Raw genomic sequence first — 17971 nt, forward strand, 5'->3', positions numbered from 1 at the left:
CCAAGGGAAAGACGTGAGCTCTCTGCCTAAGTTGGAAGCTGCCATTCGTGACTCCTGGGACAAAATACCCCTCCAGCACCTCAGGAGCCTCGCCCTTTCACTTCCAAGACGTCTCAGATCCGTGAAGAAACGTAAAGGCTACCCTACGAAGCACTAAAGGTATATAAAATGCATTATTTATATGTTTTTTCAATGTTGAAAGGTTTGTTTCTCAGGAGGGACGCAGGGCGCTCTATACTTCTGACAAGCACTGTACACACACACAGACAAAAACAATATTGCCTCTCCTTGATAAAGGTGGGTGATAATGATAATCATCATCACTCAAGCCCCCTGAATCCTGGGTCTATCTGATATGCCAAAAAACTTTCACCACATTCTGTAGCTTCACATAAACATATCTGATGGGGTCATAATAATAATAACAATAATAATAACCTCAACCATCACTGCCACCACCACGACTACGAACATAATCACCATCCTACATTTGGATGGAGTAAGGTATTATGCAGAAAACAATGAAAGAGAAATCACTAAAGTGAGAGAACTATCATCAGCATCTCTAGTGAAATTGGGCAAACACTCATCTAAACACCATTCAAGTCCCCAGCTCCTGCCACCACATCACATGCCCAGCCATCTACATTTTTTCCCTCTACACCTGCCAGATAAGGCTAACTTCTCAACTATCACTACTGTAATTCTAATACTTTGTACCTGTGTTATGTGGCTTGAACCCATCATTTTTTTATGTAAAAAAGAACCAAAGACTCAAATACTCCCAAACTTGCTTATTCCTAAGAAAGTTGGAAAAAAAAAAAAAAAAGCCAACAATCAGTACTGGTTCTGTGTCCATTGGAAGATGCCTGGACACATGCAAGTACTTATTCTGCACTTCTTAGTAACTAGATTGCACTGCATTTTTTCTCAGAGAAAAATGTAATGCTGCCTTCTTCTTCCTCACCTTATCTCATTCTATCTCTGTCTGCCCTCCTCTCTTCCTACTTCCCCCTTTCCTTCATGTTTTTGCATGACCCTTCCACTTCAGGCAGCTCTACTCTGAGTGAAAAGCCTAAAGGTCTCCTGTAACCCAGGAAACCATTTACAAAGCTGAGTGGTAACCATACAATGGGGTGATGCGGTGCCTGCTATAGTGCTCCTGCTGACTGGGTGAAGACATAAATGCGGCATTCATCCAGGAACCAAAGCTCCACACCTTTCCCTGTATCTAGTTGTCTAAAGGTGCTGTCGACTGCGAGGGAACATCAGCTCACCGCACAGGACTGTTTTGCAAGGGCAGTTACTTGTCTGTAGCTGATGAGTCTGCTCAGTCAGACAAACAACAATTCTGTTCAGTGGTGCCAACATGGAGACTCCATGCAATGGCACTTTGCACCCTAGGTAGAGCAAATCTGCTGTGGTGACCACCTGGGAGCCAATCTTCTTCATAGTTCCCTGCATCTTGTCACGGGAAAGGATCCTGGTCCAACCTGATGAGGTACTGTCTATCAAAACGGGGTGCCAGTTCTCTTCACAGTGTATGTACTGTACTGTACCTGTAGATGGCCCAACAGAACCAGACCTGGCTCAGCCAGACAGACCAGGATTATGCAACAGGAGCAACAACAACTCTGTTGAGTGCAGTTACATTTTTCACTCAGTCTTTTGTCTGGAAATGAGTATTTATCATCATAAGTGGGCTGCTTTACAAATTCTATACCAAAAAAAACCTTCTTGCCAGCCAGTACCACATCCTTCCTCCAACTGATGAACCAGAAAACAATAACAATATGAAAACATGAGGTTGGCTCTACTTGTTGTATTAAGTTGTAGTTGTAATAGTAGTTGTAGTCCCAGGTTCCTCTGAAATGTGAACCTGGTGGACCAATGAATGAAGCTACATTTCTGCAGTCCACCACCCTCCTTTTGGGAGCAAAGGAATGAGGGACATATGTTTAACCAAGCAGTTCCACAGCCCACTCAAATTGGTGCCACCATGAGAAGGCGTCCCTTTTCACCACCCTGTAGATGTTAAGAGCACACATAACTACTACTTACTTCTTGCATAACATAAGCAAAATCAAAGTAAATGATAAATATCAGAGAGCTTATGGTAGCACAAAAACTAATGACTTAAATTCAAGATACTCCATACATGAAGGATGGAAGACAGTCAGTCAGAACAAGGCAGTAGTTGTGACAAATTATTTGCACCAATGTTTGCTCCAAATACACAAAATAATGTAAGCCAGATGGACAAAAGGGAATTCCCAAACGTCATAGTTGATATGCAAGGAGAAGAGTTAAAAGTAAGGTAATCATTATTTCTGGCACCTTCTCCCCTCCTGGGAACCCTGGACAGGGGATGGCACAATTAATGGTAAAATAACGTACAGTGATGGTGCAAGTGTGTAAACAGAGGCTCATACTGTATTAAGATCATATTACCTCAAAATGCTTTACCTGGAAATATGCCAGCAAAGCTCCCACAATGATCAACACTGGAGGTGGTTTTGTGTGCATTGCTACATGGTACACTTACACATCCTACACTTCAGACCGGTTGGCTGATGAGAAATGCTATCCCACCATATCCTGTAGTGTTTAGTGGTAGTGTAGTTGCAAACGGTGTTACTTCATTTTCTTTATGGTGTCAATACCATCCAACCATTTACTGATCATCTAATCCTTATTTAACCCTGTCAGAAGTGTCGAAGCCTGGGGCTGGGCCATGCAGTCCCAACACATAAGACAAGAGTGACCAGCCTTGATTATTCAAGTGGCATCTAGTGAGCAATAAACCCCACCCACCCCTTGAATTTTAAAACTACAGTATTATGGGTCCCATCCAGTTGCAGCCCCTTAACCCTGCAGATCGCCAGATGTTATCTCATTATAAGACTACAACCCAACGTAGTAAACAGTAAGTGTTTTCCTGGGTTACAGGAAACCATTTGACTTGTCATTCAGGGCAGAGTCACCTGAAGGCAGCATGACATCAAGTGAGTGGATGTTGGGTGCTTTCACCTACCACACAGTGACCCCAACTACCACAGTACAGTCATAATGACAACAGCTGCTCCCATAATACCCAATTCAAGGCTAAGCAGCCTGAGGCTCTGCTACCACGGTTGGGGAAATTATTTTACTCACTGGCCTCAATGGTTCTATTCACTTTATTCTTGACATCTGCTGATTATTTTAGTCATCTAAAAATAGACTCTTCAAACTGGAGGGGTTAAATATTGCCTTGACAAACCCTGTCCATATGAGAGGCCTTTCCTGTGTTAAATAGAACTTTCTGGTAACGGCAAAATATTATCACACAGATTCAAGGGGTTACAAGTACACTATATGATTAATCTATGCTTCTGGTGGCAATACATGACAGAAACCTCAGGTCACTTGGAGATTTGAACCTAAGCAAAAATGACAAGCCCATCACTATGACTAGAGTTTTAAACCACTTAATTACCAAAGGGTGATAAAAGAACAACTTCAAAAAATAAATCATATAAACACATTGACAACATCCTAGCTTACCCACCATCTACTCGTACCAACTGTCCTCATTATAAATCAGGGATGTGTACCAAAATATCAAATCTTTTTACAAACAACAAGTTATGAAAATTTGGGGACATTAAAAAAATCAGCTTTACAGGTAGCTACCATATGAAACTTTAACATGCAATTTTCTATGAATTAGTACCGGCATCAATACCCCCCCAAAAAAAAAAAAAAAAAAAAAAAAAAAAAAAAAAAAACTTACTGAGGACTTACTGCACTTACTACATGCAAGAAACAAGCAATTTCTGCCTCACCTGTTCTTTAAAAGCACCCTTTTCAACAGCAATCTTGGCTCGCTGTGGCATGAGCTGTGTGAGGCGTTCATTGAGTCTTGTGATGAGCACCTCGCTGACCACCACCGTGCCCCCCACCAGTCGCCCCCCTGCAGCACCCCGACGCCCTCCACCCTCACCGCGACGCTTCAAGCACAACTCCACCAGCTCACCAACCTCCTCCATGCTGAACACACTGGGGCACAATGGCTAGAAAGATAAAGTTTGATAAAAGTACGAAACACTCAATTATTCGCCGTCACAATATCCAGCCTAGTGCAATATTCGGTGCTGTTGGCTCAGCTCTATTAACCCCTGAGGTCCTAAATGGCCCTGTGTGGGTTTGCATTACTTTGACACCCTGGCCTAAAAAGCCTGGTAGAGCAATCGCAATAAAAAAATGCATTCAAATTTTTCCACTTCTTACTTGATGTAACCTACTCCACGACCATCCCAGCTACAAGTTGCGGTAGGGCTCCAGCCCACCAACAGAGTGGGGGGGGTGAGCCCCCCCCTGCCCTGTCTCTCCCTCAGCCTACCCCCTCAGTCGATGCCTTATGTGACATATCCCACTTTTTCTACCCTTCCTACTGCCACTAGAGCATAGAGATGAGGTTTGGCTGTAGCAGTGACTCCCCTCCTGCCCCCCCCCCCTCCTCCACTCATCTTACACCCCTGGCTTGGCTGCCGAGACATGTATCCCTCGCCACTTCTCCTTCCTACTCAAATGTGCAGATAAAGGTGATATTTCCACACTCTACACTCCCTCCCTCTGGAAATTCCCCAACCTCCCTCCACCTTCCTCCTTTCCTCCTGTTACTCCTCTACACCCTCGCATTGACGCATCAAATGAGGATTCATTTCCCGACTTTATTGCACTTTATAAACCTAAACTAAGACACCTATTGTATGTATAGTATATATAGTTTGGAAGGAATGAGAGAGTGTTTTTGATCGGTGATATTAATGGTAAAGTTGGGAATGTGAAGGTGGATGGAATAGTTGGTGAGTGGGGTGTGCCTGCTGAGACAGATGAGAATGGGAGTGCGTTAGTGGACATTTGTGCTGGGAGGGGGTTGGTGATAGCCAATACCCTCTTCAGGCATAAATTGATCCACAGGTATACATGGCGAGTGACGAGAAGGGTGGGTGGTGAACTGAATGAAAGGAAGGCAATGATTGATTATGTGTGTGTGGATGAAAGGATGCGAAGATGTGCAATGGATGCAACAGCTTATAGAGGTTGGGGGAGTGGACTTTCTGACCACTACTTGGTGGTGGCCAGAATTAGGATTCAAGTAAGATGGAGGAATAGAAGAAGGGAAAGACGAGAGGAAGGAGTAGTTGCAAGGAGAGTGGAAAGGTTACAAGAGGATGAGAAAAAGGCAGAGTATAAGAGAGAAGTGGAGGAACGATTCGGCAAATATGAACTGGAGCAGATGGGAGACGTGGAAGGTGTGTGTAGGATATTTACAGAAGAAATATGTGCAGCATGTGAGGTGGTGTGTGGAAGGAAGAGAAGACGGAGGGGGGTGCAAGGAACAGCGTGGTGGAATGAAGAGGTGAGACAGGCTGTGGCACAAGAGAAGAAAGCATACAATGAATGGATGAGAAATAGGGGCGTGGAAGAAGTTGAGGGGCGGAAGAGAGAGTTATATGTAGAAAGAAAGAGAGAGGTGAAAAGATTAGTAAGAGAGAGTAAGAAGAGAGTGGATGAGGAATTTGGAAGGAATTTGAGTGTAAAGTGGAGGGACTGTAAGAAAATGTTCTTGAAAGAGGTGAAACGAGTAACACAGGGTGGAAGTGAAGTTAACAGGGGAGTGAAAGATAAAAATGGTAGATTACTAGTGGAGAAGGGAGAAAAAGTTAGCAGAAGGAGAGAACACTTTAAGGAATTGTTGAACATAGAGGATGGAAGTAATGCGAGTATAAGTGGCTGGGGAATGGCTGGGAGAAGGAGGGAGGTGAGAAGACAGGAAGAAATCAGTAGGATAGAAGTTGTGGAAGCAATGAAGAAAGTTAAATCGGGGAAAGCCCAAGGAATTGATGGAGTGTGTGGTGAAATGCCGAAGCATGGGGGAGAGATAGTAGTAGAATGGATGTGGAAGATGTGCAGATTGGCCTTGGAGGAAGGTAGAGTCCCGGAGGATTAGAAGTCAGGTATAATTATTCCCTTGTACAAAGGACAAGGGGAAAAAGAAGTGTGTGGTAATCATAGGGGCATTTGTCTTCTTAGTATAATAGGAAAAGTGTATGGTAGGATACTTACTGACAGAGTTAGAGAAAGAACAGAGAAATTAGTTGGAGAAGAACAGGGAGGCTTTAGGAAGGGAAGAGGTTGTGTAGATCAGATATTCATTCCTAGATCTTTAGTGGAAAAGTTTCTAGAGAAGGGAAAGAAGTTGTATGCGGCTTTCATGGATCTGGAGAAAACATATGACAGGGTGGATAGACAAGGATTGTGGAAAGTGTTAAGAATACATGGAGTAGATGGGAAGTTGTTGAATGCTGAGAAGAGTATGTACGATGGTGCGAAGGCTGCAGTGCGTGTGGATGGTGAACTAAGTGAATTTTTCTCTTTGAAAGTTGGGTTGAAACAGGGATGTGTCATGTCTCCATGGTTGTTCAATCTGTACATGGATGGGGTAATAAAAGAGGTACAAGGTAAGGTAGTGGATGTTGGAGTGGCCCTGGTGAGAGAGGATAGTGTTTGGAAACTCCCTGTAATGTTGTTTGCAGATGATACTGTGTTGTTGAGTAAAGACGAAGGGGAGCTGCAAGGCTTGGTGGATGAGTTTGGGAGAGTGTGTAAGAAACGGAATCTAAAGGTGAATGTAGGGAAGAGTAAAGTGATGGTCTTTGAGAAAGGTGAAGTCAGTGAATGTACAGCGAGGTTGGATGGTGAGGAATTGGAAAATGTGAGTACGTTTAAGTACTTGGGTAGTGTGATGAGTAAGGTTGGAGGTTTGGAGGGTGAAGTGCTTGAAAGGGTACAGCAGGGAAGAAAGGTTGCTGGTTCCTTGAAAGCAGTGATAAGAAACAGGGAAGTGAGCATGGAAGTGAAAAAGTTACTACATGACAGTATTGTGATACCAACTCTAACGTATGGAAGTGAAGCTTGGACGCTGTTGGAAGGACACAAGTCAAGAGTGGGAGCAGTGGAAATGAGTTATTTAAGAGGAGCCTGTGGAGTCACATGGAGAGGCAGGCTGACGAATGAGGATATAAAGGAGCGTTGTGGTGTGGATGTGGATGTGACAGGAAGCGTTATGAGGAACACACTGAGGTGGTTTGGCCATGCAGAGAGGATGGAGGGTGAAACACTGACGAAGAGAGTGTATGTGAGTAAGGTGGAGGGGGGAAGAGGGAGGGGGAGGCCAAGGATGAGATGGAGAGGTATATGAGAGAGGGGGGTGTGAGTTGGGAGCAGGGCAGTGAAATGGCGGGTGACAGGGCGACTTGGAGGCGATTTGTTTGTGGCCACCCAAAACGGGATTGAGGCGTCTGGCAATAGATAGATAGATATATAGACGTATAGTAATATATGTGTATGTTATTAGCCCAATGTAATGTATATTACTGGAAATTTACCATGCATTACCATATTTTTCTGTGGGTTACCACTGCTTTTTACACCTTTAGCGTTGTAATTACTGTACAGTATTTGTTTTCCTACGGTAAGTGAAACATTTTTGCACATATAAAGCTGTGTTAAACCTTTATGTTGCAGACATATCATGATATTTTATTATATTATCATGTTTGCAGTATTGAGTTCATTGATGAATGTATTTCTATTTTTTGCATGAAAATTTTTTTTCCAGGAATGTTTTTTAGGATATGATATTTTTCGTTCGGGGTTAGTTAGGCAATGTTCATTCATGCTTAGGAACATTATTCACCTTGAATATCATGAGTTTTAACAGGTGAGTCACCGTAATGTGGTCATTTTCTGTGACGTACTGCCTCTCGCCAGGCTGGGAATGGTAACTATTATTTTCTTTGCTGTGCTGTTGTGCAAGAACTACTCGGTCAAGCTGGACAAGACTTACATCTTCGGGTGTGTAAATTCTTGCTCTTGAAATATTGGCCATAATTTTGACATTTACAGTACAGTGAACTCTCACATTTGGCGAGTTTTTATTTGGCGAATTCACTTTTGGCAATGGGATGGGATTGTACACAACATTCTAAATTGGCAACAGAAATCTCACATTTGGAAAGATGTTTATAATAAAAATATATTTTATGCCAATTAATTTCAACAGTTTTTTATTAATCTGAATTAATTTCAACAAAATTTAGTTTGTACTGTGAAATTCAAGTCTCGTCTTCTCAAACCTCTTGAAGTAGCCAGATTGTGCTACAAGTAGTGAATTGGGCTACTTTTGGAAGCCTGTGCTACTAAATTTTGAATTTCTCTCTCTCTCTCTCTATACTGTACATAATTGCGTTGGGCTACTTTATACCGAAATTCGCTACTTTTGAGGCCTTTTTCCGCTACGTTTGGTCACAAGACTCTGGCAACCCTGGTTCCAAGACATCTTTGTCTACACTTCTCTGCCAGCCACCATCATGTGCAGTACACTTCTCTGCCAACCATCATGTGTGCAGCATTTTGTCTGTGTTTTATTGTGATTCCTACCTGTGCTGAGGGCTTGAGAACACATAATGGATGATGAAACACAGAAATGTGGAATGGGTGACCTTGGCAGACCACCAACTATAGCATCCACGTACCATACACCATGTGTACATAAAGCCCATCATTTTATTTTCTTATGTGAGTTTTTCTGTTTTGTATTGTTTCTTAGCTAAAATAAATTAAATTCAATCATGTTATGTGTGTTTATAACATGATTTACACCCAGTAATGTTGTAATATATGTGGAAATCAGTCCAGTCATGCATTCCCAGAACCAATTTATTTTTTTCCCATTAGTTATTCAGTTCAGATTTGACGAATTCCAGTTTGGCGTTTTTTTTTTCGCACCTATTACTCGCCAAATGTGAGAGTTCGCTGTACTTGGAAAAAAAAAAAAAAAAAAAAAAATGAGGTGGGGGGGGGGGGCAAATTGCGGACTTTAGGGGTTAAAGCAATATCCAGTGAAATTATGCAATCTCCGAGGCCAAAGCGAGAAGCAACCACAGGTTCTATGCATATCAACTGGCATACCAACTGGCTTGTACATGGTAACCAACCGGCGCTTGGGAAAACCCTATAATGTGTCAGCCAATGAGAACATCCACAACGCATCAGTCAAATTAAAATTCATTTGGGGAGCGGCCCCCATCCGGTGCGCCAAGCCTACTGTTGTTCTCTCATTCTCTCTCTCATGGATTTCATTGGGTGAAGACATATCTATGCGCACTGCTCTTGTGACCACGCAGTTGCAAAACCCTTGTGCTGTGACTTACAGTACTTTGTGCCCTCCTATGCCTTGCTCGCTGTTGTTGCAAAGCTTGTGGCCTAGTGCTTTATTATGATTCTGGAATTCCTGTATTGTACATGTAATTACTGCCACTAGACCACACAGGATTAGGTGCAATGTACTGTACTGCATGGTGCACAACTCTACCCTCCACTGATGCCAACACTGGGTGAGTACACTACACTATATACTGCATTACTGTTCTGTATCAATACTTTATTGTATTTTGTTTAATTTTTCATCTCTTACTCATGAAAAAGTTTTTAGGTCAGAGGGTTGAGGAAAGCAAGATGCATAAATCCATTGAAAAATGGCACAATCTTCATCGGCGAAAAATGTGTGGTACCCGTACAGTTTTCTATCTAACAAACCAACCACTAACGTGCCCGCAATATCTCAGAGTATCTTGGCAAGTCCATTCTCTTAAATATTATTCATAAAAACATGGAAAAATAAACTAAAGTAATAAATCTTGGATATTTATTGGTGAACTGATGATTTAGAAAGAAGTGTTGTACAGTAGAATTACCACGACTCCCTTGCTTACAGTAGTAGTACTAGTAGTAGTTGTTCCCTAGGCAGTCTGGGCAAACAGCCCCAAGTCCCTTAGGAAGGCAATGGCCAAGACCGGGCTTTCCCACAGAGCTCTCAAAGAGTGTATGTTGTGTTGTTGGTGTAGGTGATTGTGTGCAATGCAGACTTCCATAATGTGCTTAATAGTATGGGGTGCTGTGTTGCATCCTGGACAGGCATCAACGACGGAGTCATCCAGCCTCTTCTGGTAGCTTAAGAGGGCTGGATGGTGCCACATCTCACCCTGGCCAGATGGACCCTGTCCTCACAAGGGAGATAGGATTCAAAAGGGTGGATGTCAGGAGTCTTTAGGTGACTGAATGGAGTGGCAAGTGATCTGAGTGTGGATATGCTTCTGGAAGCTGGCCTGAGGTGGGCGAGGGGGGAGAGATGACAGTATTTGTGTATGGTATCGTGTGCTGGGTGTTGTTTTGATGTTCCTTGGTGTGGGTGGATGTGCTGCCATGTACTGTAGTGGATGTTGTGGGTTTGTGGAGGCTGCAGCAAGAAACTGGGTGCCTCTCATGTCTAGGTGATCCTTGACTTTGAGGGCTTTGGTTTCTTGATATACTTGGTCTGTGGGTGTAGTAGCTGTGCATCCTGTGATTATTTTTAGGGCCTTGTTCTGTATGGTCTGCAGAGTGTTGTAGTCTGTTTTGGTGAGGTAAGGAGCCCTGGCAGAGCTTGCATAATTCATCAATGAATGTATGTATTGTTTGTATACTGTGGTGGTGGTTTCTTTGTTGTGTCCGAATGTTGTATGAGCAAGTGACGTCAAGGCACTGAGTCTTGGTGTTATTTTATTTTTAATATTTGTGATGTGTTGTTTAAATGACATTGATGTATGTTACACCAAGGATTTTGGGGGGGGGGGTGCATGTGTGTGTGTGGTAGGGAAGTGTTGTTTATGGTGAGGTGTAGGATGTGACTGTGTTCTGCTGTCCAGTTTGTGAGAAGGGTCACTGTAGATTTGGCTGGGGCTATTTTGAGCCTGTTTGTGATGAACCATTCATGTAGTGTGTTGAGGTAAGGTTGGAGGATGTGTGCAGCTGTGTTGGCGTTTTGGTGCGTACATGTAAGTGTTATATCATCTGCATAGGAAGCTATGTATATCTGTCATGTGTGGGGTGTGAGTATGTCATGCATGTATGGGGTAAAGAGTGTAAAGGACAAAACAGATCCTTGCGGGACGCCATTTGTGAAGTGTCTGATGTTAGAAGACTGACCGGCAAATGTTACGTGTGCACATCTGCCTGCTAAGTATTTTGCCAGCCATCTTTTTGTGTTAATATGCATGTTTGTGTTTTTTGTTTGTGAGGTTGTGGCAGGGGATGGCATCAAAAGCTTTGCTGAAGTCTAGTGTGATCAGGAGTGTTCTGTGTGGTGGCCTAGCTGAATTCATGCCATCAAAAACTCTCTGTGTAAGGTCTGTAAGAAGGGTGTTTGTGGGGTGTAGTGGCCTAAAGCCATGTTGTGACTGGGCTAGGGGAATGTGATGTGTGACTAGTTGTAGTACCAGTTGTTCAGTGTCTTTAGAGAGGGTGCAGAGGAGTGTGATGGGGCGTTGTGAGGAGGGTAATGTGGGGTTTTTGTTGGGTTTAGGGATAGTAATGATAATGCCATGCTTCCAGATGTTGGGTATTAAGTTGTGTGAGCAGCTGTAGTTTGACATGTTGGTGAGTGCATGCCTTGTGGTCCAAGCTGTTTGAGGTGAATGTTGCTTATGTTGTCTGGTCCACAGGAAGATGAGTGCTTAAGGTTGTTAAATATGTGCCAGGGCTCTTGTTTAGCGAGCCACAGCTTGCAAATGCGAGCATTTTTTCCTTTCGGCGAACAAATTTTACATGCAAGTTGCCTTTTGGCGGGGAGAAAATACATCCACTTCAAAACCCAGTAAACTACAAAATAAGTAAATCTCACTTAAATGAACAAAAAAGCACGTTGTGATCGATTATTAAGTCTTTCCTTGTCGCCACTGTGAATGTTTAAAAACAGACAATGTGTAAATAATTAAATAAATATACAGTATTATTTTTATTGCTTGTAAAATATTTCGGCTCGTAGTCAGATTGGCTACTAAAAATTTATTTGGCTCATAAATCTGAAACCTTAGGAGCCAGATGGCTCGCAACCTTTGGCAGTTAGCAAAGGCCCTCTGTGCTTCGTCTGGTTGTAAGTGAAAGGTGCGTAGTCTGGGTCTGTGGGGAACTGTCTCTTATGTTGGATGATATGTCGGTCTTCGGGACAGGGGTTTAGATGGCTGACTTGTGAAAAGTGATTGATAAGAGTGTTTACTTGTTGTTTGTTTGAGGGTATGGTGTCTGTTGCTGTGATGGCAGCATGTGATTGTGTGGTGTTGCTGTTGGAAAGTGTGATGCTGTTTAGTGTTTTGTAGAGTCTGCTGATGTTTGTTTTGTGGTCAAGTGTTTGGAGGTAACTTTTCCAGTTTAGTGTTTGCTGTTCTGATATTTTATCGTTTATTTGAGTGTTGAGTTCTTGTATTTGTTGTACGGTGTCTTGTGTATGGGGTGTTGGGGTGTGTCACAGTGTGTCCCATTGTCTGATGAGGCCTTGAATTTCTGGTGTGAAGTTGGGGTTGTGTCTCCTTCTGTTGCCTCTAGGGATTTGTCTTTTGTCTGTGTTTTGTATAACTGTACTGAAAGTGTGCATAGCAGTGTTGATGTTTGTGATGGGTGCACTGTTTAGTGTTTCAAAATGTTCTGTTTCAGTTACAAAGGCCTCCCAGTTGGCTCTCTTATTAATTAGTGTATGTGTGTTTGTGGCCAGCTGGGGTGATTCTTACAGTTGTGTATATTACGGCCCACCAATTTATTCCTTCCCTGACTGCCGTCACTCCACCCCTTATTTGCCACTCAGCTGTTTTGCAGATAATACAATAAACACATACAAATTACATGGCAAAATAAATTAAAGAAATAAATCTTCAGCATTTATTGGTGAACTGATGATTAGGAGAAAATTGTTGTACAGTATAGTAGAATTATCATGAGTCCCTTGCTCATAGTTACAGTATGAATCTGGCTGCGGTCTGCCAATTTATTCCTTACCTGACTGCCATACTCCACCCCTCACTCGCCACTTAATTGGTTTGCAGATAATAGTAAATACGTATGAACTGCAAGCACAGTAATTTTATCCAACAAAGCAAACCTTCATATCTATCAGCTACATTTTACCTTCTCTGCCAGTACAAATGCATTCTAAGATGATGTATACATTCATCTTAGAATACATCTGAGGAATAAGTTGACAGGCCATGGATGTACACAACTGTGAGCAAGTCTATCTACCTACCTATCTATCTATCTATAGCCCGACGCCCTAATCCCGCAAAGGGTGGCCGCAGACAAAACGCCTCCAAGTCACTCTGTCACCCACCATTTGACTCCCCTCCCCCCAGCTCACCCCCCCCTCCCTCATATACCTCTCAACTCCATCCCTCCACCTCATCCTCGGTCTACCCCTCCCTCTCCCTCCCTCCACCTCACCTACATACACCCTCTTAGTCAGTCTTTCATTCTCCATCCTCTCCACATGTCCAAACCACCTCAGTGTATTTCTCCTAATCTTTTCAACCACATCCACATCTACCCCACAACGTTCCTTCACTTCTTCATTCGTCAACCTGTCCCTCCACGTCACTCCACATGCTCCTCTCAAGTAACTCATTTCCACTGCTCTCACTCTTGACTTGTTCCCTTCTTGCAAGGTCCACGCCTCGCTTCCATACGTCAGGGTAGGGATCACAATACCATCATGCAGTGACTTCTTAACTTCCATACTCACCTCCCTATTTCTCATCACTGCTTTCAGTGTACCAACAACCTTCCTTCCCTGCTGTACCCTTTCATTTACTTCATCCCCCAAAGTTCCATCCTTACTCATCACACTACGCAAGTACTTGAATGCACTCACATTCTCCATATCCTCACCATCCAACCTCACTGCACACTCAGTGACTTCATTCCTCTCAAACACCATAACTTTACTTTTGTTTACATTAACTTTCAGCTTCCTCCTCCTACACACTGTCCCAAATTCATTCACCAAACCTTGCAACTCCCATTCATCTTCACTCAACAATACTGTATCATCAGCAAACAGCAACACCGGAAGCTTCCAAATCTCACCCTCATTCATTAGGGCCACCCCCACATCCACTGCCCTACCTTGAACCTCCTTTATTGTATTATCTGCAAAACAGCTGTGAGCAAGTGAATCATGATAATTCTACTGCACAACACTTCTTTCCTGATCATCAGGGACCAATAAATGATCATGATTTATTTCTTTAGTTTATTTTTCCATGCAATTCATATGTATTTACTGCATTGTCTGCAAAACAGCTGAGTGTCAAGTGAGGGGTGGAGTAATGGCAGTCAGGTAAGGAAATATTGGTGGGCTGCAGCCATATGCACAACTGTGAGCAACGGAGTCATGATACTTCTACTGTATGACACTCCTTACCAAACCATCAGTTCACCAATAAGTGCTCAAGATTTATTTCTTTAGTTTATTTTTCCATCCACCCATCCATCATCCAATCCTACATTGCCCCATGAGGAGCGTAAGAGCCCGGGGCTAGGCAGTTGGTCAAGACATTTAAGATGAGAGTGATCAGCCACACTCATCCCTGAGTGGCATTACATGAGCAATTAACTCCAACCATCCCTTGGATACCTTCATGGGCTCAATCTGATTGGAGTGCAATAATTACCCACTAAACCACCAAGTGCCAAAATTTGGTTATATGGTTACCACCCAGCATAGTAAATGGTTTCCTGGTGTTCAGGAAACCATTTGGCTTGTCACTCAGTGTAGAGTCACCCACAGGCAAAAGGAAGAGGAAAGAATGAAGGAAAGAAAGACAGAAAGGGAGTGTAAAGTCACCCATAGGCAGAAGGACAAGGAAAGAATGAAAGAAAGAAAGACAGAAGAGGATAGAAGGAAAGAAGGATGGAGGAGAGGAAAGGGCAGACACCCAACAGCAGCACTGCACCAAGTGAGTGCATCCATGTTTTACAAATAACAAATAATGTTTAACAAAATGAACATACCGTGTGCACTTTGCACCACTACAAGACCCTGCGATCATGTGTGTTACATCTACAGGGTGTGTTTAAGAGGAGGTTAACCCACGGATTGTGCAATTATCTTTTTTTATCTCACCCCGTGGTGTGCAAAAAATGAAAAAATATATATATATAGTTTTTGTTTATTATAAACTTGAAGATAAACATCCAGGACATCATCTGATAAAAAAAACAAACTCTCTCTCTCTCTGTCTTTGCGTGGGATCATGTTTATGTTTGCATTGGGGAGTAGTGAAAAAAATTATTTTTTTCTTTTTTTAAATTTTTGTTTACTATAAACTTGAAGACAGAAACCCAGGGCATCATCTGGTGAAAAAAAAAAATCGCTCTCTCTCCGTATTTGTGTAGCACCATGTGTAAGTTTGTACAGGGGTGCAGTAATTAGCGGTGATGCACGGCCAGCACAGCCTGAGCTGTGGCTCGCAATCCACGGGTTAAGTTTCAAATGGCACTGTTTGTGTGGCCCTGAATATGAGTGGTATTGTAAGCACCACAATGTCATAGCCTATGTACAAGTGCTCGTGGGCCCTTCGGGCCCCTCGCACTAGCTCTTGAGGAGGGCTTTCGCACTGCTATAACATATTTTAGTTATAGCTGTGGGAAAAAATTCTACGGAGATCCTGTGCTGGGCGCCGAGAGTGGTGTTTTTTGGTCAAAATGTGATCGCTCATTGAATATAGTAAAAGTTTTTCAATCATGATGAGAACAAGTTTTTTCACATCAGCGAATCCAATGATAGACTACGTGTGTGTGGATGAGCGAATGAGAAGACAAGTGTTGGATGCAAGGGTGTGGAGAGGGTGGGGGAATGGAGTCTCGGACCATCACTTAGTGATGGCCAAGGTAGAGCTGCAAAGAAAGTGGTTGAGGAGGCGAAGGGGAAGACAGGAGGAAGCAGCTCCTGTGAGAAGAGTGGAGAAATTGCAAGATAGTGAGAAGAGGACAGAGTATAAGAGCATAGTGGAAGAAAGATTGGGAAGGTATGAGCTAGAGCAGATGGAAGGGGTGGAAGACGTATGTAAGATATTCACGGAAGAGATAAGCGCAGCGTGTGAGGCGGTTTGTGGAGTGAGGAGGAGATGCAAGGGTGTGCAAGGGACAGCATGGTGGAATGATGAGGTGAAACGAGCTGTGGAACAAAAGAAGAAGGCATATGGTGAATGGTTGGCGAGTAGAGGTAGGGGAGAAGATGAGAGAGAGAAGAGAGAGGTATATGTGAGCAGGAGAAGGGAGGTTAAGAGACTGGTGAAGGAGAGTAAGAAGAAAGTGGATGAAGAGTTTGGGAGGAATCTGAGTGTGAAATGGAGGGAGAGTAAGAAATTGTTTTGGAAGGAGGTAAAGAAAGTAAGGCAGTGTGAAAGGGGAAATAGTAGGGGAGTGAAAGATAGGAATAATAGATTGTTGGTGGAGAAGAGAGAGAAATTGAGGAGATGGAAGGAGCACTTTGAGGATTTGTTGAATGTAGAGAGTGAGACCAGTGTGAGTATAAGTGGTTGGGGAATGGCTGGGAGAAGAAGAGATGAGAGGAGGGAGGAAGAGATCAGTAGGTCGGAAGTAGTGGAAGCGATGAAGAAGATTAAGCTGGGAAAGGCCCCAGGAATTGATGGAGTGTGTGGTGAAATGCTTAGGTATGGGGGTGAGACTGTTGTGGAGTGGATATGGAAGTTGTGTAGATTGGCTTGGGAAGAGGGAAGGGTTCCAGAGGACTGGAAATCAGGTATAATTGTTCCTCTGTACAAAGGAAAAGGGGAGAGAGAAGTATGTGGTAACCATAGGGGTATTTGCCTTCTTAGTGTGACTGGTAAAATATATGGTAGAATACTCATTGATAGGGTTAGGCATATGACAGAGGAGCTAGTTGGAGAAGAACAAGGGGGATTTAGGAAGGGAAAAGGGTGTGTAGATCAGATATTTGTTCTAAGATGTTTAGTGGAGAAGTATCTAGAGAAGGGAAGGAAAGTGTACGCTGCCTTCATGGACTTGGAGAAAGCTTATGACAGAATAGATAGGAAAGGTATGTGGAAGGTATTAAGAATGTATGGAGTGGAGGCGCAAATTGTTGAGTGCTGTGAAGAGTATGTACGAGGGAGCTAGGGCTACGGTGCGAGTGGATGGTGAGCTGAGTGAGTTCTTTGATCTCAATGTGGGACTGAAACAGGGGTGTGTAATGTCTCCATGGCTGTTTAATATATATATGGATGGGGTCGTAAAGGAGGTACAAGGTAGGGCAGTGGATGTGGGGTTGGCCCTAATGAATGAGGGTGAGATTTGGAAGCTTCCGGTGTTGCTGTTTGCTGATGATACAGTATTGTTGAGTGAAGATGAATGGGAGTTGCAAGGTTTGGTGAATGAATTTGGGACAGTGTGTAGGAGGAGGAAGCTGAAAGTTAATGTAAACAAAAGTAAAGTTATGGTGTTTGAGAGGAATGAAGTCACAGAGTGTGCAGTGAGGTTGGATGGTGAGGATATGGAGAATGTGAGTGCATTCAAGTACTTGGGTAGTGTGATGAGTAAGGATGGAACTTTGGGGGATGAAGTACGTGAAAGGGTACAGCAGGGAAGGAAGGTTGTTGGCACACTGAAAGCAGTGATGAGAAATAGGGAGGTGAGTATGGAAGTTAAGAAATCACTGCATGATGGTATTGTGATCCCTACCCTGACGTATGGAAGCGAGGCGTGGACCTTGCAAGAGGGGAACAAGTCAAGATTGAGAGCAGTGGAAATGAGTTACTTGAGAGGAGCATGTGGAGTGACATGGAGGGACAGGTTGACGAATGAAGAAGTGAAGGAACGTTGTGGGGTAGATGTGGATGTGGTTGAAAAGATTAGGAGAAATACACTGAGGTGGTTTGGACATGTGGAGAGGATGGAGAATGAAAGACTGACTAAGAGGGTGTATGTAGGTGAGGTGGAGGGAGGGAGAGGGAGGGGTAGACCGAGGATGAGGTGGAGGGATGGAGTTGAGAGGTATATGAGGGAGGGGGGGGTGAGTTGGGGGGAGGGGAGT

At 43.3% G+C, this 17971-nt stretch overlaps 1 protein-coding gene across 1 annotated transcript in view; it reads right to left on the reverse strand.

The window, feature by feature from the left end:
• Ufl1 (UFM1 specific ligase 1) overlaps positions 1 to 17971 on the reverse strand; it is a 130788-nt gene that overhangs the window by 34160 nt on the left and 78657 nt on the right. The window contains exon 7 of the mRNA XM_080285588.1: positions 3828 to 4055. Within this exon, the coding sequence (XP_080141714.1) occupies positions 3828 to 4055 (228 nt within the window). The remainder of the gene's footprint in view (positions 1 to 3827; positions 4056 to 17971) is intronic.

Source organism: Coenobita brevimanus, chromosome 107 (assembly GCF_032717465.1).
Source record: "Coenobita brevimanus isolate Jiangsu-jjx chromosome 107, ASM3271746v2, whole genome shotgun sequence".
NCBI lineage: Eukaryota > Metazoa > Arthropoda > Malacostraca > Decapoda > Coenobitidae > Coenobita > Coenobita brevimanus.